Raw genomic sequence first — 27563 nt, forward strand, 5'->3', positions numbered from 1 at the left:
TACCGGAGGCCAGGAAGTTTGAGGGTTCTGCGCAGTATCCGTGCTGTTCCCAGCACTGCGGTTTTCTGGACCGAGAGATTCCCGGGATCTGTTGCAACCACTCGAGTCGAGTTTGTCACTGCCCCGAGTGCTCCGACCACCACAGGCACGACTGTCACCTTTTCCTTCCAGGCTCTCTCGAGCTTCTCTCTGAGCCCTTGGTATTTCTCAAGCTTCTCATGTTCCTTCTTTCTGATGTTTCCATTCAAGACTCTTTGTCCTCATTGCCGCGTGATATCAGCATATGGTGTTGTTCATGTAACGCTGGGTTGCCTTCTGCCTATCGGAGCACCGTAATAATAAAACTTCTTCACAGAAAGACACTAGCCTTCTTTTTTTGCAGCTACGCTCTCTTGCATGGTTCTGTGACCCCACCGCGTTTGTGGTCAATGCCATATGGTGTGGCTGTTTGCCACCACGTCCCGCGCCAATTGGGCCATGACAATGACTCAGGGTGATGCCTAAGGCGCTGTTGGAATGCCGCTTGGTGTTTTGGAAAAGTCATCTCATGCTCGCGGCCCAGTCCAGTTGGTGACAATGCAATGGGTGGCGCCATCGTTGCCCTGTGATATTTTGCACGCATGTGGAGGATCGTTATATTGCAATGGCAATAGAAAAGGTAATATCAAAAGAAATAATTCCAGGTGAGGTACTTTTTGTTATCAATTGTAGAGCATATAAAGAGATAAAATTACTTTTGAGAGTATCGATGAGAAGGTTTCTTCAGCCGTCATCTGTACAAAAGTGAAGGTTTCGGACGTTTCGCCTCCTATCCAAGAGGCTTCGTCAGCGAACTAAAGTCTGACTGGTCGTATCGGCCCCATCAACAAACAAATACCAGACATCGGAAATTAGAATCAAACACCCACGGAAACACAGCAAAACCCAAAGTCCCATTTGCATGTACCATGAATGGCTAATCATTGTCTTCAACAAACAAGACCACTATGAAAACCACAACGAAAATTGTTTTGAAAAAAAAAAAAACAACAAAAAACAATCACCCCTCGAGTCATCTGTCAATCAAAACTCTGTGGCCACAATCTCAGGGTAGTAACAGATGGTAAATCCAACCTTATCTATATTCCTTCAGCTATGATGCAGTGCTGAATGCCACTCCAGCGTTGCTCAGTGAACAATGGTAAAATTTTTCTAGTGCCTCAACATGAGGTCAATCCGTTTCTTTTTGCGATTCCTTAAAAACACATTTTTCCCGGGCTGAATTGCTTCTGTTTTTCTGTTCCTCTTTCTGCCGAGAAGCGAGATGATCAGGTGTGAGAAAAAAAGAAAAGAAAAAATAGATGTGCTGTGCTGTTACCATGGCAACGAATCCTCAGAGCCGAGCCAGTACTCTTCCACGGGCATGCATATGTGCATACTCCTTCCCTCTCTGCCTTCATTGACTAATGCACACCCCTTAATTAAACTGGAAAGCCTGTTCTTATTTTGAAGGCGTTTCACATTTATCATATTGTTGTCGCTTAATAACACCCTCCTGGCAGTATTTGTAAGGGGGGGGGGCACGAAAGATGCCTGATGTTGGGCCATGTCAGCGACACAAATGCGATGTGAGATTAATGACACGTTGATGTTTGGAAATCTGTGAATGGGTTCCCCGACAAATAAGATTGATCTTGATGGGGCATCCCTTTGCTAATATATATATATATATATTTTATATATATATATATATATATATATATATATATATATATATATATATATATATATATATATATATATATATATATATATATATATATATATATATATATATATATATATATATATATATATATATATATATATATATATATATATATATACAGTGGGACCTCGGTTTACGAACACCCTGGCTTACGAACTTTTCGGTTACGAACGTTACATTTATGAAAATTTTACCTTGTCATACGAACTATTTTTCGGGATACACACGGAGCTGCCACAATGAGTGATGTGTCGTTCGTGAATGAGCCCATTCTCCAAACAACGAAATGGCAGCAACTATATATATATATATATATATATATATATATATATTTTTTTTTTATTACTGTCAGACATAGATAGGGATGCATTTACTGTTAAAGGCCAATTAGTCTATTGAATGGCCTGATTTGGCTTGGAAATGAGCCAGATGGCCTTTTCAAGCTATTTGCATTGCTCGAAATGGTCTGGTTTTTATCAAGTGCTTCTCTCATTTGTATTCAAGAAATTCATTTGTAAACAAGCTTGAGAAATGATGCGAATTTGTGCCGGACATCATTTGATGTACAACGTAATGCACTATTTTTTGTGTGACTGATGCATTAAAAATACACACAAGAAAAATATCGCATCTGACATTCTTTACATGCAGTTTGACTTCAGAAGACAACATAATGTGTGTTTTGTTTGTCAATATGTATCAACTGTAGGCATACAAAGACCCTTTTTAGACCTTTCTGTGATCAAAGATGATATAAATACATTTGAAGAGAACTGTCTTGATTTGAATTTGAAATTTTATGAAAATGTGATTTATTTTCCGTAAAATTTTAATTTCGATTGTAAGGAAGCACATTCTTCCCCACGATTGTGCCTGCTGAGCATTCTTCTCAAATAGCATCTACAAAGAAATCTGTTAGTATTTGTTCAGCAACAATTCGGCATCATGCGGCTCATGTTTGAACATTTTTCTTTGTGTGTGTCTTTGCTGAAGCGCACTAGGTTTGTGCTGAGTGTCCAGGGCAAGCCAGAAGTCCTCCCAGACATCAGGGGGCTGTGGGATACATGCAGGAGCCAAGCTTGGATGGCAAAATGGCAAAACAGGTGGCATTATCCTCCAAAGGAAAACAAACTTCTAAATCATGACATTAGTATGGAATGTTACCAAAGGTTTTTCTGCTGTCAATTGTTTTTGTCGACAAATTTTTGGAGCTGCTCATTGTACCCCCTTGATTTGTGTGTTTTTGTCTTGATATTTACAAGATCAGATGGAATGTTATACCCGTGTTGTGAAACTGACGATGTATTTTCTTCACATTTATGTCACAAAAGGAACAGAATTCCAAGCCTCTGGATGAACAGAGAGAAAATGATGACACTTCTGAGAAGACATCCCCCAATAAAAACCTCAAATCACCCCAGAAAGGATCCAAAAGAGACAAAACGACACAGTTTAAAGTAGCGCTGCTGGACTTGTCGGATTATAAAGGAGAAATCGAGGTAAGCGTAAATGGAGCAAATCACGTGGCGAACACATTTAGTTTTTAGCCGTGATTTGCATTTCAACTCAACTGTGTTTAGGGAGTACTTTTAAATAACCAACGCCGGATACAAAGTGCTATACATGGGGCAAAAATAATTTATAAACCATCAGACAATAAATTCATAACAAAGACAGTAGAAAGCACCAAAACAGTCCAACTACAAATCACATCATGCTGAGTCAAAAGCCAAAGAACAATTATTGTTTTATCCTGTATAATTTTATCTGTGGTTTTATTGTTGTTGTCCTGTGACCGTAAAGTGTCCTTGAGAGTTTTGAAAGGCGCTTATAAATAAAATCGATTATTATCATTCTTATCATTCTTCTTCTTCTTCTTCTTCTTCTTCTTCTTCTTCTTCTTCTTCTTCTTCTTCTTCTTCTTCTTCTTATTATTATTATTATTATTATTATTATTATGGGCAGCCCAGTAGCGAGTGGTTAGCACAACAGCTTCACAGTGCATAGGTCTTAAGTTCTAGACCTGGTCCGGCCTCCCTGTGTGGAGTTTGCATGTTCTCCCCGGGCTAGCGTAGATTTTCTCCATGTCCTCCAGTTTCCTCCCACATTCCAAAAACATGCATGGCAGGCTGATTGAACACTCTAAATTGTCCCGAGGTGTAAGTGTGAGAGTGACTTGTTGTTTGTCTTTGTGTTCCCTGCGATTGGTAACCAATTCAGAGTGTCCCCCGCCTAGTGCCCGAAGACGGCTGGGATAGGCTCCAGCACCCCTGCGACCCTAATGATGAATATGCGGCAGATATAATGGATGGATATTATTATTATTATTACTCTTATTATTATTATTTTGAAAGACAGGCAGCAAGGGGGCCTTCGGAATGCTCAGTAGGCGCTCATTCCAAAGACAGAGATCGGCAACAATAAAGACTCCATCCCCCTCAGAGCCTCCGCATGGTTCTCTGTACTCTTAATCATTAGGCAGATGTGAAAGAGTTAGGAGAGGTAAGGTAGGGGGCAGGCCGTTTCAGCATTTGAAAACAAATCATTGGATCTTCAAAAACACTCTCAAAGGTAGTCACTGAAGGGATGCCAGAGTAGAAGTCGCATGCTCCCTCTTACGAGATCCAGTCAAGAGGCGAGCATTGTGGAACAACTGGAGACGCTTCATGGAGGCTTGATGGCGTTCCAGTCATCCATTTATTGTTGTGTAGCACAGTAATGCGCACATGAGGAACTTCAAGTTATGAAAACAAGTTGACAGCAAATCGTTTTTGCCTTCACAAACAATAAAATATCTCATTTTTGTGGATTGAAAATGTTGCCACGCTTGCATCTGTTGTTTTGCTCCTGCAGCGTTTAAATGGCATTCATCACCTGCTAGGAAGGGAAATCTGAAGCTGTACACACACACACACACACACACACACACACACACACACACACACACACACACACACACACACACACACACACACACACACACACACACACACACACACACACACACACACACACACACACACACACACACACACACACACACACACACACACACACACACACACACACACACACACACACACACACACACACACACACACACACACACACACACACACACACACAAACAAACACGAGCAAAAAACAAAACACATCCACGTGAAAGTAAAGAGTAAAGCAAAGGCATCAGGAATGGGACACCTCCATCACTTTTTCATCACAGCGAAAACATTCAGAAATTGCTTCTGGGGTCGGGGGGGCTGTCAACACAGCAAGAATAGTTCGCAACGTGCTTATGAATGCTTTTGCATCCTTAGTGCCCATGAATCTTTTCCGGTCCTCACAAAGGCGCAGAAAGGAGACTTAGTAGTAAGTGTAAAATAAATAAGTAAATACATATGTGAATAAATGAATACAAATAAATACAACAACAAATAAAAAGAAACAATGAAGTAAATAAATAAAAAGATAAACAAACTGACGAATAAATAAATAAACAATTAACATTTAACTTTTAGTAGATGTGCACATTCCACCATGATATGCCTGATCCATTGCTGAAAAGGACGCTTTGATCCTCTCTTTCATCTAGAACTGCTTCATGTCACAAAGAGAAATGAATGACTCTCTGTGTCTTTGTGTTGTCATGCTATTTGTTATTTAGTTTGTTTTTGTTCTTTTTACTTTAAGATGGCGCAGCGAGAGTGGCTGCCTTTCCAGTAGCTCCTGTATTTTGTTTTTCTACTTCTTTTTTTCCTTTACTCTTCCTTTCATAACTTTGCTGCTGTGAAATGTAAATTTCTCCACAGCGAGACAAATAAAGGTATATCCAGTCAAATAAATAAATAAATAAATACAAAATCTAGAGATGACAACGCACCCATTGACGTGACGTTTCCGCCATTTCAGCGCACTATGAACAACCCACAACACACCATTTCTTTGAGTGAGTGCACCTGCAATTTGCCGCTTATTATTTTGTAGTAAGTCGCTGCCTTGCTTACTACATGTCTTGTTAAATCAGGGTCAACACTGAGTTCCGTCATTACTGACTTTTCTTCCTCACCACTTGCCCGCCTCGCTCGTAAATAAAATATAATAAAATAAAATAAGATAAACAATTTGGCTGATTTGAGTAATGTGGGAAGTGTCCATGTATTTTTCACATGTCAATATTTTTTCATACATCACCGGACATCTAAAATGTTTGTCATTGCAGAAACACTCGAAAGGACAGACGCTGATCGACATGGTGTGTGAGCACCTGAACTTGCTGGAGAAGGACTACTTTGGGTTAACCTTTGCCGATACAGACACCCCAAAGGTCAGAAGATCACTCACCACAGTATTGGCGGAGGCTGTTTGAATGCGAAAACATCAACAAGGCAATCGGTATTCCTCTCCCATCTCGGCTGGTTTAACTCTCGCCACTGTGCTCTCCATCATTTAGGGATGAATGCAAAATATAAATGCTTCGTCAGAATCTGAGCCATTTCTGAAAAAGCGCGCAGCTGGCGTCGAGATGAAAATGCTTTCATTGAACATTTGCAAGACGCAATTTTGCTTAAGAAATGGAGCCGAGTCGTCCAAATATATTTTTGCTTTGTGAAATGAGACCTACTGAAATAAAAAGAAAAAATAATTGGGCCATGTGGTCACTGCACCATACAAGAAAATGGAAGACGACAAAGTTGGCCCACCTTCTGCAGATAAATAGCTTCCGGTCAAGGTCACCAAAGGATAATAAATAAATGTTGCTGAGAGATTGAGCTAATAAGATAAATAGAAAAGACAGTTCAGCCCCCCAAAAAACTAATAAAAAATGTAGGGCTCAATCTGTGCAGGGGCAGGTTTGACAGAGTATTGATATTTTTTTCTGAATTGTTCAAGCGGGCAGAGAATGGCTCATTAAAAAAAAGGTGTATGTGAGTGCTGTTGTGGGTGTGAACACAGCCAACTTGATTCAACACCAATCCAAGGGATTTCTTTTGCAGTCAAACCTCAGTTTTCGACCATAATCCCTTCCACCTGACGGAAAACGGATTTGGTCAAAAATTATAATCAATGTAATCAATGTCTGCTTTGTTCTGTTTTTTTTTTTAAATCGTGATTGAACAATACAAACATGCCCATTCACAATGGGACGCTGCACGAGGATAATGCGTCGGTCACAATGAGACGCAACACGAGGAAGTGACATTTAAAGGACAACCGACGTCTCCGGACAAGTTGTGTCCATAATTTGTAAAATGGCTTCAACTGACTTCTACTGAGCGTATTTTACAAAGATTCCACTGCATATAGCTATATTTTTTTAGGTTTTAAGACTCGTGCTGAATATTCCGGAAGTCTTGTTTTTGAGTTGGTGACGAGTCTGTACGTGACGTCACTGAAGGAACGCCCCTGACCGAAAAAAAAGGACACATTGTAGCAGTCCTTCCATCACGTCAATGCTCGTTTGGTCTGAAAACCTCGTATTGCGCCAGAAGAGGGCGTCCAAGATCCATATAAGAAATTTATCAGCCTGTGGAAATGCAATACACTGTCATGTCTACAAGAGGTTGCCATTTTCTTCTGCCTCTTTTTGGGTGAGACATTTATCCCCAAAGTTGCCTCAAAATGGCATGGAATAAATTCTTTAATCGATTGCAAACATGTATGCTTTCCTCTTCAGAACTATTTGAATCATATTCATAACTGGATGTGTAACAAGAAAGCATATTATCCGAATATGAAGCCATTGTTTTGATTCTCCAGCAATGCAAGCCGGCTTGGCTACTTGGCTGAAAATGCCCAATTCGCAGCTAAATTTTTTGCAGATTTTGGACACTTTAAGTCATTTTATTGGTGTTTTGCATTTGAATAAAAATATCATGCTGCGTGTTTTGGGTATTTTAGATGCTATAGAGCTTTTTTCTGATGTCAGTTAAAAAACAAAAAAGTGACGTCGGTTGTCCTTTAAGGAAGCAAAGGGGAGTCGAATGGTGCATTCAGGTGCGCTTAGTTTGGTCCAGAACCCATTTTCAGATGTTAATCAGAATCAGAATCATCTTTATTGCCAAGTATGTAGAACACACAAGGAATTTGTTTCCGGTCGAACACGCTGCACTAGTATCATCAGCAAAAAAATTGCAAAGAGGCACGATACAATTCCATTTGGGCTACTGTTCAAAGAGTTAATGGCTTGGGGGAAGAAGCTGTTTAAATGTCTGCTGAATTTGGTGCGCATGGATCGGTAGCGCCTGCCTGAGGGGAGTAGCTGGAAAAGGTGGTGGGCAGGGTGCGGAGGGTCGAGTATGATTTTCCACACCCTAGTTCGGAGTTTTGCAGTGGCATAAACGAGGCATAAAAAAAATTGGTTGAAAACTGAATTGGTCGAGAACCGAGAGGTTCGAAAACCTAGGTTTGACTGTACTTAACATGGCGGAAAATAAAAAAACGGATTGGTTTATAGTCGAGGCACATAACAAATTAATAAGCATGCACAGATATGTCCTAAAAGTATGTATGTCACTGTGACCGCGGCGAGCGGAAGGAGCCTTGTTGTCTGTTCATGTCGACTCAGTGGTAGGTTGCTGTTTTTTGACAGACATTGGCCTCCTCAAAGGCAGGTATGCTATTACGGAACCGGCCACGGAGGACGACGATCCTTCCTTTTGATTAGATGACAAGAGTGAGTTCCTCTCAGATCCACAGAACTTCCGCTGTCACCTCCATTAACGCACAGAGATGTCTTGACGGCTCACATGTTGTGACTTGTTGCATATTGCACCGGTGATGACTGGATATTTCCGTTTTGACAAGCTGGGGTTTAACTACTGAATAACAAAGAGAAAAACGTCGTATGAGACATTTAATATGATATTAACTCATTCACTGCCATACGATGTGCATAAATGTGTTCACTCCGGTGCCAGTTTTTTTTGTCATTTTCACTCAAATTGCAGGACCCACAGAATATTGAGTTTTAGGACTGCATAAACATTCAATTCAGCGTAAGAAACCTTAGACTCTCTTCTTTCACCAGAAAAAAAGTTAATTCCGAAGTTACATGGGTTTTATCTGAGCTTGAAATAGGTGCGGCTGTACAAAAGGCAAATGCTTCCCCCTTGTGGGAGGGAAAAACATTGTCAGCGGTATGACCAGCGCTTTACCGGCACCCCCGCAATAAAACCAAAACCCAAACAAATTCAGGAATGGCGCGTCATGCTTTTCAACGAGTCAGTGAATGAATTAAAGCAATGAGGGGTTGAAAATGAGTGAATATCTGAAAAAAGCAAAAACCTCCCGAGAATATTCATTAATTTGAATGTAGGTTGAACAAGATTTGCAAGTCATGTTCTATGATTTTTCGAGGAAAAGCATTGGAATATAATATTCCATTTGCTGTATGATTTTGCAGTGACATTACTATTGGTTAACGGGCCCCAATGAGCCCTTTCTTAATCACAAATTGTGCTTTGTACAATTTAGAACACGGAACACGTTGTCAGACATGATTGCAAACGGAAGAAGAAATCAGATGCTTTCATTAAATTGTCTCCAGCTCAGCTGCGGAGGGACTTGCCTTTTTTCTTTAAGCACATGCAAAGGCTGTCATTAGCACACATGGTCTTTAACGTCAAATATGTTACAAGTATTCCTTCTGTCTTCCAGAACTGGTTGGACCCCTCCAAGGAGATCAAGAAACAGATGCACAGTGAGTTTCTCATAAAGGAAGTTGGGCAAAAGTGATGGCAAAATTGCAAATTGGAGTTCGATTGTTTTTATAGCAGACTACGAAGAAAGTAAAAAAAATGGCGTCATTGCTGTCATTGGACGTTTACATCATTGGGTGTGATCTCAGAGTTTGACTGCTTGTTTGTTTTATTTTTGGCCATCTTAATTCTACATGCGGGCCAGATTTTATGACGGAAGCTGCGGGCCGGATGAAATTTGTCCATGGGCCGCCTTTGTTCCCCGGGCTGGACTTTGGACATGTATGTCTTAAAGGGCAACCAACGTCACTTTTTTGTTTTTTAACTGACAAACGTTTTATAGCATCTAAAATACCCAAAACACGCAGTATGATATTTTTATTTAAATGTAAAACACCAATAAAAATGACTTAAAGTGTCCAAAATCTGCAAAAAATTGAGCTGCGAATTGGGTATTTTCAGAAAGTCCTGCCCCCAGTTCGTGACGTCTCGCCAAGCCGTCTTGCATTGCTGGAGAATCAAAACAATGGCTTCAGATTCGGATAATATGCTTTCTTGTTACACATCCAGTTATGAATATGATTCAAATAGTTCTGAAGAGGAAAGCATACATGTTTGCAATCGATTAAATAATTTATTCCGTGTCATTTTGAGGCAAACGGGCGGGGGGGTATGTCTCACCCAAAAAGAGGCAATAAAATGGCTACCGAGCTGTGAGGAATGAATCAGCCCCTTTCCACAGGCTGATAAATTTTTCAATGGAGCTTGGCCTCCCTCTGCTGGCGGCTTTTGGATGTAAAATAAGGTTTAAAAAAAACAGTACAGCAAAATACATTGACGTGATGGAAGGACCGCTACAACGCATCTTTTTTACGGTGAACGGCGGTCCTTTTATGACGTCATGTGAGGACTCGTAACCAACGCAAAAACAAAACTTCCTGAATGTTCAGCGCGAGTCTTTAAACGTAAAACATAGATATATGCGGTGGAATCTTATTAAAATACGCCCAGTAGAAGTCATTTGAAGCCATTTTACAAATTATGGACACAACTTGTCCGGAGATGTCGGTTGTCCTTTAAGCCATTTGCGCCGACCCACTTCTACCGTGGTGGCTTTGTCCCATTTATTTTCCACTTCTAAACAACGACTTAATCGATACTAACTCTCGTGGAAAATCAATCAATATCAATTGAAATCATAATTCGTCTGGAGCATTTTCGCCTTACACGAGACCACTTGTTGCCCCGCCCAGGCAAGAAAACAAGTTTTCAGCCTTGAGTTAACATATACCAATCAATTCAGTTACAAACTTTCGGAGACGCGGACGCCTTAAGCATCTTCGGTGAATTGCGGTTGGACATTGTCATCCTTGAATCCGGATCGCGTTTATTCTGTGCTTCTTTTTGGAATGACTCGGGCAGACTTGACAGTCTTGGTTCCTCAGCTCTCATTTTCTCTGCAGACGCTGCGTGGCACTTTGCATTCATTGTCAAGTTCTACCCTCCGGACCCCTCCCAACTCACGGAGGATATCACCAGGTAGTGTCTTCAAGTATGTTCATTCAAGGAGAAAGAGGCCAATGCTTTTGCCATTTCTATCGAGGTATCGTAGCAGTCATTGATGGTGTTATTTCCCCCCACGCCATCAAAGCAAAAGTAAATCCCTCATTCCTTTTTTTTTCAACGATTACAAGCGGAACGTTGCAGACAAGCCAGGATTTACTCTGCTGAATGCATGTCAGAACCTGCCTTTCCTGCGCCTTGTTGGACTGCCTAAACTAACCCCCCCCTTTTTGCCCTCTCATCTGACAGATACTACCTATGTCTGCAACTGAGGGATGATATGATGTCAGGTCGCCTGCCGTGCTCGTTTGTCACTCACGCCCTCCTGGGCTCCTACACGGTCCAAGCGGAACTCGGCGACTATGATCACGACGAGCACGCATTGGACTATGTCAGCGATTTCCGTTTCGCTCCTAATCAGACTCGGGAGCTGGAGGAGAGAGTGATGGAGCTCCACCGAAACTACAAGTACAACTTTACACGCTGTTGGATAAATCCAGTGGCGAGCCGTGCATTTGACACCAAGGCCTTCAGTAGTGCTGTGTCTGAATCAATCCAACCATTACAAACTATTTTATGACGATACAACCTTCACTGCAGCTACAGCAGTGACTGCGACTCATAGGCGCTTATAAATGAAATGTATTATTATTATTCATATAAAAAGTGGTGGGATTGACTAGAAATCCACTAAAGGGTACCATTAGCCAGGAAATAAAGCCTGTGAGAAGACCTAGGTGTTGCCAACTTGAAATCTGATTGGTTAAAGCAACAGTTTGATCGACACTCATTTGATGCGAAATGGCCCGCAAACTGATTTGTGAAGGCGTCCGGGTAGATTTCTGACCCTGGTCAAAAATAATGGATGAAATGTGAATACGAAAACAAACGTGTAAGCAGCACAACAGAGGAAAAGGAATGAAAGGAAGATGAAAGGCAATTTGGAATTATTTCACAAGAATACATGGACAGAATATCATTAACATCAGTCTGTGAACATCAGACATATATTTTTAGACCAGCAGAGAAGGCCTTGCAGGCCCTGACGGTCCACCACTGGATAAATGTAACTTTGATCCAGCGACTTGAATCACTTCCTGTCCGGATTATGTCTTTAGCGCCAGGCTAATCCTTTCCTTGCATCGCCTTGCGATCTTTATTGGTTTATTGATACAATGTCACGACTATGCCATTGTACACTGCCGCATTCCAAGAAGTCACTCTCAATTTTGGGGTGACTATTCAAATGCTGAACAGCTTTTTTCTCAATATGAGAGAAAAGACATTTTGACATTTTGACTTTGAAGATCCCTATTGATGATTGACAGGATTTTATTTCTCTACCCGCAGGGGTATGACTCCAGCAGAGGCCGAAATCAACTTTTTGGAGAACGCAAAGAAATTATCCATGTACGGAGTGGACCTACACAACGCCAAGGTTAGCCATGTGAACTTATAAAGACCGACTTTGCCAGACACTTTCCATCCATTTCCGTTTTATTTGACCACCCTCACCCACCTCCCCCTGTAGGATTCCGAAGGGATCGATATCATGTTGGGCGTCTGCGCAAATGGCCTCCTGGTGTACCGCGACAGGCTGAGGATCAACCGCTTTGCTTGGCCAAAGATCCTAAAGATCTCCTACAAGAGGAGCAACTTTTACATTAAGATCAGGCCTGGGGAGGTACAGCAAGATGAATTAGTTGTGCTTGCAACGTCATAAAAGCAAATCTGTCATACATCCTCGACCAATATTTGTACATATATATTTGATGGGCCTCAGAGGAACATTTGGGAAAATACCCTCATTAAAAAAAAATCCTGCTCGCTTCTATATCACATGGTTTTCATCCGCAGATGCAGATGCTGAGGAGGAGATTATAAATAATAATAATAATAATACAGTCAAGTCTCGTTATATCGATATCGGTTATATCGATAGTCCGGTTATATCGATATTTTTTCCGACTTTCCAGACTATACTGTACATTTAATTTCAAAGTGCCTTTCAAAACTTTCAAGGACGCTTTACAGTCATGGGATAAGAACTTTTTTTTGTGCGGGTGAGCAGCGGTAACCATTTGCGCCAGCGTTCACTCTACCCGGAAATAACACAGCAGTAATGTTGTGACAAGAAGAGGAAAGGAAAGAAAGAAGTAGAAAAACAAAATACAGGAGCTGCTGGAAAGGCAGCCATTCTTGCGGCGCCATCTTGAAGTAAAAAAAACAACTAAATAACAAATAATATGACAACACAAAGACACAGAGAGTCCTTTGTTCTTCAGCACTTGCTGTACCCTCTTTGTGACATGAAGCAGTTCCAGGCGACCCTCACAGTCGCTGACCCAACAAAGTGAAATACATAACCTGCGTACATCGACGTCACCAATTTCGCCATTGCCTAGTCTAAATTCTACCGTAGTTTCTTCCCCTCCATCCTGAAAATCACAATCTTAGTTTGTATGCACCACACTCAAGTCAAGTGACGGCCACAGACAGTTCGGCTGTGACCGGGGCCAAAGAAAGGATCCTTTCAAGTGAGCCTCTGCAGCTGCAGCCATGAAAACCTCTTGGCCGACTCCTAAACATGTGCTTCATACTTTTGTTTTTGGCAGAATGTAGCAAAAGGCCCTCGATTAATTGCATTAGCAGGCGGATTTTTGAACATCACTGCAACGATCCGTACTGATTTTGGTGTCAGTGGAATTGTAACAAAATGTAGTGGTATTAAGTTCATCATGTCTACTTGATATCTAATTTTCAACAGATTCTTTTCTTACAGACAGTGTTTTTTTAGGTGTCCGCCTTTGTCAGAGTGTCACACTCTGACGAAGGCGGAAGTATACGCCGAAACACCTAAAAAACACTGTCTGTAAGAAAGGAATCTGTTGAAAATGATGTAGCAAAAGTGCCCTTCACCTTCTCCTTATTTCTCTTCCCTTTCTCAAGTATGAACAGTTTGAGAGCACGATTGGTTTTAAACTTCCGAACCACAGAGCTGCCAAAAGGTTATGGAAAGTCTGCATTGAGCATCACACCTTCTTCCGGTAAGAATCCATCGGAGGAAAAAAAACAACATTTTGTGCAGCCGTCAGGTCCGACAATTCCACCACTCAAAATTTGAGATGTAAGAATGCACAAGCAGGTAAATGGAAAGCAGCATGGATCATGCGAATGTTCTACTTGCTGCTCAGTGGCTCATTGAAACCCCAGAGGATAATATAAGAATAAGACAGACAAGCCCGGGAACGAAATGTCTTTTGAAATATTCCTGAGAAGAACGTCTTGCTTGCTTTCCTACCGCCTTTTTGAAAGTGTATGCTGGAAATATCCAAATCGGGTTTCTGCTTTCATAGGTTGGTTTCTCCAGAGCCTCCCCCCAAGGGCTTTTTGGTAATGGGCTCAAAGTTTCGGTACAGTGGAAGAACACAGGCTCAAAGCAGACAAGCCAGCGCCCTCATCGACCGACCCGCCCCTCACTTTCAACGGTCCACCAGCAAGAGGCTCTTGCTCTCCAGAAGTTTGGATGGAGGTAAGATGATCATCTCAAAAGTTTGGTGTCTCGTTGGGGTGAATCAGCTCTCTTTATCAGCAGAGTTCTCCCGGCCGCTATCAACCACGTGCGAGAATCACGACGGCCTCTTCCATCGCGATGCCATCGAGCAGCGGGGTCTCCGTAGTCCCTCTGTGGATGAGCAAGAAACTGAACCGGAGCCTAGTTTGGAACAGGACGAAGATGATCTGGACCGGGAGGAGACGGAAAAAGACGATGACCAGGATGGAAATGTCACGCCAAGCAAGAAGAAGGAAATTATGGTAGGCCAGAATTTTCTTTTTTTTGTTCATTACCATCGCATGAACAGAAACCATGATGTTGCCCATCCCTTCCTTTCACTTTCTTCTTACCAGCCGCCATTTTGCAACATGACGTTGAAAAGCACGACTTGTTTCTAAATCCTAAAATGATTTTTTCTTATTGCCCACTCGCTGACAAAAAGGAGGAGGAGTCACTGGTTGACAGTAAACTGGAGGTACTTTGCCTGTCGATTGTACCCTTCAAACAAATCAGCTTCTATTTACAACCTTGAGTTCATCCGTTTCCCTTCAGCGCTGGTCCTCAGTGACTCGTTGGTAGACAGAGGCCGGCCGGTTACATGGTCACAATCACCGGGATGCCAAACGACCATTTTCTGGCAGAGTCACTCACAATGTATACTATAAAGTGTTGAACGAGACACGCACCAGGAAGAACATGCTAACACTAAATTGGATGGCGAGAGGAATAAGTGAACTTGAATACTAAATCAAAGCCAGTGTTGCTCTTCCTGCGTCAATATATCGCTCTCATTCAAACAATTTTAGCATGTTGCACGTCGTCGCTGTCCCATAAATAACATGTTTCTCATTTTAAAATTTTTACGTTGATGGAGTTAGAGGTAGATATTCTGCCCTAGCCCGAGCCTGGCCCGACCCGACCAAATTTTGGCTCAGGTCAGGCTCAAAATGTCAATCATTGCATTCGGGTTAGACTTGGTTCAAGATGGGCTTTTGACTTTTTTATCTTTATAAAAATGTATGCTAAAACGATGTGTGCATACTAAACTAAGGGAGACTTCTTAAAAATAAATAATTTTAAAAAAGCAGTAAGGTAATTGTTGTTTAACTGCTAAACAGGAGCGATCAGCCAGAACACGCTTTGATCTCAGCCGAGTCAGCGCAGGTGAACAAAAGCCGGAGCTTGAACTGAGTATGTGTACATCTCCCTTCCGCTGCCCACTCTGTAAGTGCCACGTTCTTGAAGACATATTGTTGCTGCTGTGGTTTATGGCACACCTTAAATTTTCCATCAACTCTTAAAAAAATTCCTCAATGATAGAAAATAGTTGGTTAATGTGAGAGCTCCACAGAAATATAAAAGATGTCAATGTTTACACAGTTTTGTTTAACTTAGATTTCGTTACAAAGGCTTTCATTTGTTATTATAAATTGTCTGTTTAAGCTCTCAGTCATACATATGAGTGGTTAATCGATGACAAGGTTTATTCAGCCGTTATCTGTACTTATTTGAAGGTGTCGGACGTTTCGCTTCTCATCCAAAAGGCTTTGTCTTCGAACTACAATTTTTGCTGGTAGCTCTGGCCCTATATTTATCCCTAATGTCCAAAGGTGGTGGTGCCAGACCTCTGCTTTGATAGGTACCTACTCTAAGATTGGGGGGAGCAGAGGACTATTCCGAGGCTACACTGATTACTTCTTTTACCTCTTTTTGCGGCCCATCTTACCTTTAGATGGAGTGTCCAGATGATATTTCCATCAACATAAATAAATATAAATAAAATTAAATAAAAGAACAAAATGGACATGTTTTCTATCATATACTGTAGCTACGATGTATTTACATGTCAACTAGCATGTATTCAAAATGTGTGGCTTAATTGAACTTCTCTTTCCGTCTGTCTGTCTGTTGGCTGTTTATACCACCTTCCGCAATCTCTACCTTACTTGTCCATTGTCCCCCTTCTCCATACCAGCAGTGTCAGTTGGAGGAGAAGGAGGCTACCCCCCAGCACAAACAGGATGTACAGGTTCATTTCTTCAACTTTTCCCTTTTGGCTTGTCGTGTGTGTGCCTGCTGCTCTCGTTCATCTCTCGTCGACTTTGCGGGACTTGACATCCCATTTGCGATCATCTTTCAGTCATCTTTGCGACTTCTAATGAAATAATTTACAGAGGCATTTGGGAATCGTTTGCAATTGAAATGCTCTATACCAGGGGTCTCAAACTCAATTTACCCCGGGGCCGCTGGAGGCAGAGTCTGGGTGAGGCTGGGCCGCATCTTGATTTCCACAAGAAAAGCATAGATAAAACAGTCCAATGTTCTCAAAATTTTTATTTTTAAGACACAAAAAAAATAATTAAATGAATAAATGAAAAAAATGAATAAAAATATAAATTAACCAGTAATAAATAAATAAAATAATTATAATGATCATAAGGCAGATACAGACGACTGAGAAAACCACAGGAAAAATAATTATTTTAATAAAGTTTCAAATGTCTGTATTAACAGTTCTTGAACCTATAGCTTTCTTAACATAAATACAATATTGAACATGAACTGTCCTAAACATGGCTTCTCTTGCCTACTTGTTCAACTTCACACACAAGTTTCATTCGTATCAATCATGCGGGCCTCACTAACATTAATATTTCATATCAAGGTGGGCCGCAAAAAAATCTTTCGGGGGCCGCAGTTGGCCCGCGGGCCGCGAGTTTGAGACCACTGCTCTATACTGTATATGCACCCATACTCTTATTTCAAGACAATTTTTGGTCTCATTAACAATTGATTCTGAAAGACATTAGTTGACCAATGGTTAAATGAAACCATACATCCTGTCCATTTTCTGTTATCCATAAGCCCGCGTGAAACAAAGTGGTATCATTAGTTTCTAGGCAGGAGGACATCTTGATCTTGCACAACATGTGTTGTCACATCTGAAATATGACTTTGTCTGACATGCTGCATACCTAATCATGACTCTTGGATAATTCACCGATTCACGTGATGAGTTTATGATGGTCTTCTAACGTCCGCCTGTGTGTGTCTTCTTCCTGGTTAGTTTCTGGATAAGTCGCAGGATGTGTTGCTGAAGCACCAGGCCAGTATCAATGAGTTGAAGAGAGCCCTGAGGGAACCCAACAGCAAGCTGATGAACCGTGAGAAGCGTTTGTCGGCGTCATCGCCACCTGGCACGCCGGAGAAAAAAGCTGTGAGTTGGAGCTTTGGGGTGGGGGGCGTTGGAAGACCATTTTGAATGTCCTAGAACGACACTATATTTTGACACTCCAGTCCATTTCAAAGTCGATTCATATTCCAGTCACTGTCCCATAACAAACCGTCCTTTAGATTTGTTGTCTTTAAATCATTCAAGATTGTGTTCACCGGTAAATCAAACCACAAGTGTTGCAGGCAGACGCTCACGGAACGGTAAACATTTTTTGGAGCAGAAAATGTGATCTATTTCCTGTCTTGTTGTTAAGGTTTTGAGAGAGATGGGTAATATTCCATTTGAATGAGTCGAACAGATAAACTCTTGGGGCCCAAAAATATTTTGTAGGATTTTCATGTTTGTGATCGATGCATCGATGTGATCGAGTAGTTTTGGTCCATCGCTTCAGACATTTCAAAGAAAGCATCTCACATCAAAGTCGTTTTCAATTTTGCTTGCATAATGTTCTCATGATATGATTCTCTTTCATGAGCCATTTTTTTCTGTCCCTCTCTCTGTCGGAGCACTAATGGCTGTTCTATCTTCCCTTTGACATTTCTTATGCCGGCCAGTTGGGGAAAGACCCCATTAGCAGTCACTCTGTTGAGGGCCTCACCCAGAAGACTCTCACCACTTCACCTGAGGTTCATTCTCCATTTTAATTTGTGTGATGATGTTACACAACCATTTGTCTTTTGGTGAAACCAATTCTTTGAGTGAAATCTCATGAATCCGGAAACATGTTGACCCAAAACTGCCATCAATCTTGGAGATTGTCTTTTTTTTCCTGAAGTACCATTTGGCTTGTCTAACTTTGTTCAATCTATACCAACGTAGGACTCTGAGGATTGGGTATTCATAGAACCCCAAGACCTTGACTGGAAAGTTCAAGAAAATGACACATCTCCCACATCTGATTCCTCTCGGGACAAAAACAAGCAGGAAAAAGAGACCGCTGTTGCCAAGATGATGCATATCGATGTAACGGAGTCTGACAGAAAAGAAATGAAAGCCCACTTTGATGAATTTCCATCAGCTGGATGCTACGGACCCTGTGAGCAGCGACCCATTAACAAAGGTCGTTTTCAGATTCAGCTATCAGCAAACGCAGTCCCGTGTCAAGAGAAATCTCTCGGCAAACAGTCTGAAGCCTGGAGCTCCGAAGCAAAGGACAGTTTGGCACCAATCTCACATCAAAAGAAGGAACAAACAACTTTGGTGCAGAGACCAAAGAGGCCACCTCACAGCTTAAACCTGCGAATGCCTCCAGAGCTTGTCCACGAGGAAGGAGCGAGTGATTCCTCCGAAAAAGAAAATGAGGACTTTGGCTTGGATACCAATTCAGACAAAAAATCTGAAATGGAAATTTACCACCAATCCGATGCGTTGTTCAAAGGTGACAAAGAAACGCTTTTTTGGGTCGATGAAGGTAGCACACCGCAGGACAAAGCGGTAGGAGAAAGCGAGAATGCTTCCACCCAAGATGCCAAACCGGTCAAACGAACCTCCAACCGGGTTGGGCCGTCAGAAATGAACGGAGCTGGCAAGCTAAACCATGAAAGTACATTCGAAAGTGAGAGCGGGAAAGTGAGAGCAAAGGGCTTTATTGACAATAAAGAGTTAGCAGAGGTCAAACTGCGACAGGTCAGGACACACGAGAGGAAGATTAGTAGCTCTGGAGAAGAAGATATCGAGAGTCTCATCGGAGACCGACGTCAAAGGGCCTCGCTCCACCGACTGTTGGGCAGCCATCAGTCCGAAATCACCAGGATCGTTCCCCTAAAACCGGAGCGCTCCAAGAGTATCACATCTAAAGAGGATAGAGGAGGACAGGATGAGCAAACACGGGTCTTGCGAAGAGAATACCGCTGGTCGGTGGGTTCTCCTGAGACTTCCTCAAATCTCACTTGGACGGATGTATCCAACCTCCAAATAACCAAACAAGAGCATTCCGATGACAGCCCTCACCCCTACCCAGGGTCATCTGAAAGTCCAATGTTTGCGTCAAAGAACATGCCGCTTTCTAAAACGACTCCTCCAACCCCGCCTGTAAAAAGCAAGAAGGCTCGGGAATCAGGACTAATCCTTCGGAACAGCAGGAATGTCGTCAGAGAGACGAAACAAGAAGCGGTCAAGAAGAGACACTCGGTAACTGTGCTTGTCTTTTGCTTCTAGTTCAATAGAAGTAAAGCTTTGCATGAGCTTTTTCAGATATACACACCATTTTCTTTTGTCTCTCCTTCCATTTGCGGTGACTTGCGGTGTAATAGTTACTTATCCATCTTGGCTCAATGCGAAGGGTCGTCGAGATGATGCATCCTTCATCTGGGTGGCGTGCCAATGCTGCATTTCATTCACCGCAATCTGCTTGGCAAAGACGTCGTGCTCACGTCCGAATTATGGGAAATACAAATGATTACAAGTCTGTTTTTAATTTCCTCCATCCTTAACTCAAAGAAACTACAGTGGAACCTCCTTCCTCCTTCATGTCATTTCTTCTCGGAGCGTTGTTGTCATGTTCTCCTTGTTGCCATGACCAGTCTGTGATTGCATTTCATAAAAGACAAAAAAAACATCACTTCATTTTCAAAGTACCATCTTTTCCGCACTATAAGGTGCACCTAAAAGCGTTTTTTTTTTCTTCAAAAGCTGACCATGCACCTTATAATCGGTGCGCCTCATACTCCGGAAAATACTATAGATTTCTCCTTGTGCAAACACATGACAAAATAGTTTTCCAGAGTATGTTCAAACCCAACAGCCGTTCATCTTGAGAGGTTCCACTGTAGCCGAAAATTAAAACTCAAGGCCACATGATTATTTTGCAAGCTACATACTGTTTGCATGTGTTCCCACAAATTAAAATCAATAATGCACCGAAGAGAGGTCAAACTGAGTTGCCATTCACCCAGAGCAAAAATTACATATGATTGGAGTGTTTTGGCACCGCTCACAGAAACTATGCTATTAAATGGACATTGAGAGGATGAGGATTCCGCTTCACCTTGCCCTAATGTACAATTTCTTCTGTTTTCACCTGCAGGAGCCCTTCTCTGCTCCCTTTGTTTATGATGAGACGTTCATTGATGCCAAGGTTATTCATTTGTATTCAAAGTGGTGTTCCACCCCTCATCTCCATCCCTTCCTTACATGATTTTCTAAAGGAACGACAGCCTGCTCTTTTTAGTCGCTTCCATGCGATTGTGTGCATTCAAAATAAGCCATCTGGAATTTAGCTATTAGTGAGATCAACGCGCAAGTTACCTTTGATGCTTCACATCAAAAACTTCGTTTCCCTTGATGCTTCATATAAAATCTTTGTTTCACTTTTATCCTTTTTTGGTCGGTTAGGGGAACTGTTTGACTTTTTAAGTCTGCAATGTTTTTTATTTATTTTTTCATATGTGTTATGCTCACTGCAAAGGGATGATTATTTTAAAACAAAGACCATCAAGTCAAAGTCAAAGTCAGCTTTATTGTCAAATATGCTAATATGCATGACATACAGCACAGATGAAATTACTGTCCTCTCGGACCCAGCATGCAAGGCACTTATAATGACTTTAACAAACATAATAAACATGAAAACGCCAATTTGCCGGGAGAGGGGAGCCGCTGCGCGTTCACGCGCCACCATCTTGGGAAAAACCAAAACAAATATGACAACACAAAGACACAGAGTCATTCATTCTTCAGGACTTGCTGTACCTTCTTTGTGATGACATGAAGCAGTTCTCGATGAAAGAGGAGAGGTTCAATGTTGAAAGCAAACACAAAGCTGTAGCATCCATTGACGAAAAGACATTGTCTCACATCTCCTGTCCCACATAAATCCGCTTCAATTCTAAGCCGCAACAGTTTCACATACGCATCGGCGCTCTGCGCTGACGCTGCTTTCTTCTTATCACGGGCTCCTCAAGCCATGCATCCATCTAACCGCAGACTGTCCAACAGCACCGACCTTTCTGCTGAATAAAGCGGGGCTGTGAATATGCTGCCCATTACAGACGCAAAAAAGCACAATGGCCCCAGAGCCGTCCAGCGATGACAGTCAAATGGCTCCGACATTCCTCCCATTCAAAAACAGTACCGGCACATTCATGCTGCCGAAAGGCGCAACTGCTCAGCACAGTCTCCTCCTTGATGATTGTCGTGGCCAAAAATGCTGAAAAACAATCTGTATCCGTTCCACGTGACACACAACAACATAAAGTGACAAAAGAAAACACAATAACAAGACAAAAACAACAAAAAAAGCAAGGCTCATGAGAGCACTTGCTGATGGCTGCATACTCAGGAGCCATTTTATGTGTGCTGCTTCTCCATGACTTTTGTGTCAGGATTAGGTACTTGCCCTGGTTGATACAGTTTCTCTGGATAGGTTTTTACGGCGATTTCACATTTTGAGACCTCCTATTCAAACCACGTTCGCCAATCCGCTTTGTTGGAAGGCCGAGCATGAGTCGAAGCTAATTCCATACCATGGCCATCATCTGTCTGCAGTCAGAGTCACACAATTTGAATGCGGCGGCTCTGTATCTGTAACCCCCTCCAGAAGGAGCTCGGTGACAGGAGGCCGCAGACCATTCCAGTCCCAGAAGGGGACCAGGAGCAGGATACGGTGGCCTGCATGAGGGAGAGCCATCTTGGCATAGAGCGCAAGTGCTCCAGTATGACGGTCAGCTCCACATCCAGCCTTGAGGCTGAAGTCGACTTCACTATCATAACAGACCTCCACCCTTGCATGGAGGACGTCGTCACGAAAGGCGGCTCCTACTCGGGGGAGAAGGAACGACAGCCCGAAGTGGGTCGGGAGGACTTTGAGGAAACATCAATGTTCTACTCTGCGCGTCTCATGGACCAAGCAGACAAACGGCCCATAGAGGAGGAACTTCCCAAGGAGGGACGACATCACGAGGTAGACAGACGACTGTTTGCCATCTTCATCAGCATTATCTCATGGATTCATCCCACTCGGCTGGCCATCCTGCTTTTTTACCTTTTTCTGTTTGAGATTCCCATGCAGAAACTTGATTTATTCAGCCGTTGTTGTTCAGATGACTTTGTCATGTTTTTAATCCAATTCTTTTTTCCATCATTCATAAGGATCCCTTCCCGCCACCTTTATATTTTGTCGCAACAAAACACCCTGCATTAAATAACCAAACTCATGACCGTAGCGAATGAGAAGAACACATCTTTTAATCAGAACCCGTTTTGTTTTTCCACAGCCGCCTGTGGCTAGAAGAGAGCCCAGCGCTGTGACCATTGCCCAGAGGTTAAAGAGGGCCGACTCCAAGACGGAATCTCACACAAATGGGTCGGAAGTTCAAGCGACTATCACGCCTGTCTCCCCCCAGGTAAATCATCGGTATTCGTATAGCTTCTGATTGAATATTAAATGCAGTGTTAAGAAATGATGTCATACATAGACATGTCACACATGCCTTGCATTGGTATTGTTGTACCAGTCGAGGGAGACAAGACCTGTTCAAGCAGTTTGTTCTCGCGAACAACGCCGGGATCGAACTGCGGAGGTTGGCATGTCTGGGAGAGATTTTGCTCTTAGACTGAAAGAAAAGGATGACCTTAAACTTGACACATACGCCCTTGGTAGTGCCATCCATGCAGCTCGGTGAGAGCCTTTCATGGTTAGTCATGAGTTGCACATACTAGGAGACAGTTGCACAACTAACTCGTGACCAATCCAAAAGTCAGAACCAAAATTCTGCCACAACCTAGTTCGTATTGAGAGGTAGCGATTTCGATCATGCGACGGACTGAACTCAGGTTTACAAAATATGCGTCCCGGTACGCCCCTGAAGAGAACCGTGCCGCAAAATTGTTTATCCGTATCAACACAGGAATATGTCTGAAAAAGATTTGTATCCTCCCTACAGAGACTATCCTTCAGCCAAGATACTTCGGTGAGCATGAAAGAAAATGCATCGCCGGTAAGTGTTTGAGCAGACACCAATGACAACATGCATCAGTGAGATGCAATGTGTTTTTTCAAATTAAAATTACTTTTAAAATTTAATTAATTAATTAATTAATTAACTTGTATGTATGTATGTATGTATGTATGTATGTATGTATGTATGTATGTATGTATGTATGTATGTATGTATGTATGTATGTATTTATTTATTTATTTAGCTTATTTTCTAATTTATTTATTACGGTCGCAAACCTTTAAAGGACAACAACACCATTTTTTTGTTTCCTAACTGACATCAGAAAAACATTTTATAGCATCTAAAATACCCAAAACACGCAGGCTGATATTTTTAGTCAAACGCAAAACACCAATGAAAATGACCCCACACAAAAAAATCCCGTGACTGTAAAGTGTCCTTGAGAGTTTTGAAAGGCGCTTGGAACCTAAATGTATTATTATTATTATTATTATTATTATTATAAAGTTGCCCAAAACTGCTACTAATGAGCTCAAAACTGGAGAGATTCAGAAAGTCCCGCCCCCAGTTCGTGATGTCTCGTCAGGATACTCCTTCACAAACTGCCTTGCTCCGGAATCAAAACAATGGCTTCAGAGAGTTCAGATTCGGAAAAAGATCCTTTACTGTTACTCATCCAGTTATGAATATGATTCAAATAGTTCTGAAGAGGAAAGCACAAGTGTTTGCGATCGATTAAAGAAGTCCTTCTGTATCAATTCAAGCCGTGTAAGCAAAGCGACGAAACTGGTGAAGGACACAACATGTGAAGCATATATCACGCTCTGAATAAGCAATGTAGCATCAACTTCGGCAATATCAAAACCATTAAACAATCTGCATTGATGTTGACATCTTGTAGCTTATTATTTGTTATCCATGTCCGTATATGCCACATATTGGATTGGATTGGATTGGATAAAGGAAAATCCAATCCAATATGTGGCATATATGGACATGGATAACAAATAATAAGCTACAAGATGTCAACATCAATGCAGATTGTTTAATGGTTTTGCATGCAAAACGTTGTTTAAACTTTCAAGATGACTTACGAACTTGCGTATGAATGACAGCGGTTTTCCATCTCGAACTTCGATTAGCTCCTCGTTCCAGCAACTGAATGTTTGTCCGATAGGGTTGCTCCACTATTATGGCGATTGCTCTCTTTCACCACTGGAAGCAACTTTCTACTCATTGTCAGGCTGAGAGGATGACAACGGTTATCCAAGCGGTGATTCGCGCATTTGTGTAAACTTACACCTTCTTTATGCGTGTTACCGCAATTGGTTGCCACACAACGATTCACCATCGCATATTTATGTCGTTTTCCTAATTTCGCAATCAACACAGTGTTTTCAGACGAAACAAAGTACCCAAAATGTACTGTGTGTCGCTTTCTCGGTCAGGGGCGTTCCCTCAGCGACGTCACTCCGGCATGGTCATCAACTAGAAAACAAGACTTCATGAATAATCAGACTTCAATAATATAGCTACAAGCGGTTCTTTGTAAAATACGGTCAGTAGACGTCATTTGAAGTGATTTTACAAATTATGGACACAACCTGTTCGGAAGTGTCGGTTGTCCTTTAAATACTCTGATGAAAAGTGAATGGTATGGTGATTGATCAGTGAGTCCTGGAAATGCTTAGCGCTAGCTTGACCACAAATGCATTGCATAGGGAAAAGCCTGCACGACGGATCACGAGTCCATTGGATCGCCACTGTTCCTCAGCGCAGAAAGCGTCACCACTGCGACCACAACGCATGTTACCAAGGTAATCGCTGAAGAGCAACTACACCGCCATACCACTGCAAAATAAAAATAAATAAACAAACAAATAATAATAATAATCTTCTTTTCCTTTCGGCTTTTCCCTTGACGGGATCGCCACACATAATAATAATAATAATAATAATAATAATAATAATAATAATAATAATAATAATAATAATAATAATAATAATAATAATAGTATGCACTTGTACATACACAAACAAAAAAATAAATGAATAAATGTAAATAAATAAATAAACATGTAAATACATACATACATACATACATACATACATACATACATACATACATACATACATACATACATACATACATACATACATACATAACTAATCTCAATGGTGAATAAATGCAGTGTTTAGACAGGCACCTCCAGTGCTCTTTGACAGGAGCGAATTCCAACTGGATGTGACCAATTAAATTCACAACAAACCTCTTTCCGCTTAATCCCGCAGACGGTCAAAGGAGGCTACTCCGAAACCAGAATTGAAAAAAGAATCATCATCACAGGAGATGATGACGTGGACCAACACCAGGTGAGGAAGGCTGATTGTGAATGTACGCCTAATCGTCAGCTGACCAAATAACTTTTTACCCGCCCCACGCAGGCCCTCGCGATGGCCATACAAGAGGCCAAACAGCAGCACCCAGACATGCTCGTGACCAAAGCGGTGGTGATCAGGGAAACGGATTCTCCCACCAACGACCCACAGCAGAAGGTTAAAATCAAAAACCAATACGCAAATGGGTATTCACTGATTTGGATTTTGTCCAAGCCATTTTCTCTCGTTGCAGTCCTGATTGGCCAAAGTGGCTCCAGACAGGGAGGACACTTGCGGACCCGCCCCTGGTGTGAAGTGGACCATGTCGTTCTCCCATGAGAACAGACTGTCAAGCAGTTGGACCAAACCCCCATTCCCCCGGCCTTTGAGACACACCTGGTGTGACGCGCCCTTTGACCTCGGCGGGCCTCCAGTTTCTGCCGGTAGCACGAGAAGGATCACCTGCTTGCTTTGACCCAATAATTTCGGGTCGCTGTTTCCTTGTTTGGATCTCATCTTTTATATTTAATTTTCATGGCATACACGATGATCCCAGCAGATGCAAGAAAGAAAGGGCACCGTCCAATCAGTGCTACTGTCAAGCAACTTTTTTTGCATTCTTACCTGTGGGGAATCAAACTCGGTGTTGCTATACAAGTAAATATGTATATTATCAGATTATTATTTAGCGTGCATGTTTCAAATGCAAACAAAAAACAGAGGGAATTCTAATACAAACAATGATATAAATGGCTGTGTGTTAAACGGAAGGTCTTTCTTTGGGGGGAAAGTTGATCAGTCCGCTAAGCAGCCAAGGTGCGGTGGGATCGAGTGATTTGTGGTGGAAATGTCCAAGATCTTTGGGCCAGTAGACGGTGGAGACGTTTGGATGTTGTAGGACTCGGACGAGAGACTTTCGGGTGGAAAATTTGCACCCATTAACATCAATACTATGTTTGATTTGCTCTCTCTTGGGTGTGTGTGTGTGTGTGTGTGTGTGTGTGTGTGGGTTACTGCCAATTTATTAGAAATGTCTGTTTCAGAAGGTTAATGCTGTTTTTTTGTTTAGTGTTTGTTTTCTTTACTTAAAGGCTGTTATAGGTTTACATGATGCATCATCGAAGAAATATCCTCTTAGCCGTTTCGGTTGCCGTAACAGTGACAGCGAATTGTAAACTGTTACTTGGACGAAAATGAAAGTTCAACTGTCATCGCAGTATGTACCGTGGATAGAAATAGTCTACACACCCCTGCTCAAATGTCAACTGTTGGTGATTATTTAAAAACTTGCCATGAATGTGACCGATTACTCGTGATGGACAACTGCAACTTTGTCAAGCACTTGTGATCATTTTTTTAATCCTCTCGGTGGCAATTTAGATTTAAAGGTGGAAATATCATTTCTCACTACTCTTTGTCATAAAACCAAGAGCACCATCTGGATGAGTAAAAGGGAAATAAATCATCAGTCCTGCATGAAGCTTCA

The 27563-nt window shown here is 41.8% G+C and overlaps 1 protein-coding gene across 2 annotated transcripts in view; it reads left to right on the plus strand.

The window, feature by feature from the left end:
- LOC148890765 (uncharacterized) overlaps positions 1-27563 on the plus strand; it is a 42138-nt gene extending 14575 nt beyond the window's left edge. Inside the window, exons 2-25 of one of the 2 annotated variants that reach the window (XM_089010268.1) lie at positions 2741-2850; positions 3079-3246; positions 5967-6071; positions 9404-9446; positions 10908-10983; positions 11257-11475; positions 12358-12445; positions 12539-12691; positions 13957-14054; positions 14364-14539; positions 14600-14823; positions 15006-15038; positions 16539-16592; positions 17631-17780; positions 18353-18424; positions 18618-19928; positions 20824-20874; positions 22336-22698; positions 23012-23140; positions 23681-23734; positions 25420-25515; positions 25991-26071; positions 26144-26254; positions 26331-27563. In XM_089010268.1, the coding sequence (XP_088866394.1) occupies positions 2812-2850; positions 3079-3246; positions 5967-6071; positions 9404-9446; positions 10908-10983; positions 11257-11475; positions 12358-12445; positions 12539-12691; positions 13957-14054; positions 14364-14539; positions 14600-14823; positions 15006-15038; positions 16539-16592; positions 17631-17780; positions 18353-18424; positions 18618-19928; positions 20824-20874; positions 22336-22698; positions 23012-23140; positions 23681-23734; positions 25420-25515; positions 25991-26071; positions 26144-26254; positions 26331-26336 (3900 nt within the window). In that variant the 5' untranslated portion in view covers positions 2741-2811 and the 3' untranslated portion in view covers positions 26337-27563. The remainder of the gene's footprint in view (positions 1-2740; positions 2851-3078; positions 3247-5966; positions 6072-9403; positions 9447-10907; positions 10984-11256; positions 11476-12357; positions 12446-12538; positions 12692-13956; positions 14055-14363; positions 14540-14599; positions 14824-15005; positions 15039-16538; positions 16593-17630; positions 17781-18352; positions 18425-18617; positions 19929-20823; positions 20875-22335; positions 22699-23011; positions 23141-23680; positions 23735-25419; positions 25516-25990; positions 26072-26143; positions 26255-26330) is intronic. The other variant, XM_089010269.1, reaches the window with a different exon arrangement.

This window comes from Hippocampus bargibanti, linkage group LG12, assembly GCF_051943395.1.
Source record: "Hippocampus bargibanti isolate YZ-2025 linkage group LG12, ASM5194339v1, whole genome shotgun sequence".
Classification (NCBI taxonomy): domain Eukaryota; kingdom Metazoa; phylum Chordata; class Actinopteri; order Syngnathiformes; family Syngnathidae; genus Hippocampus; species Hippocampus bargibanti.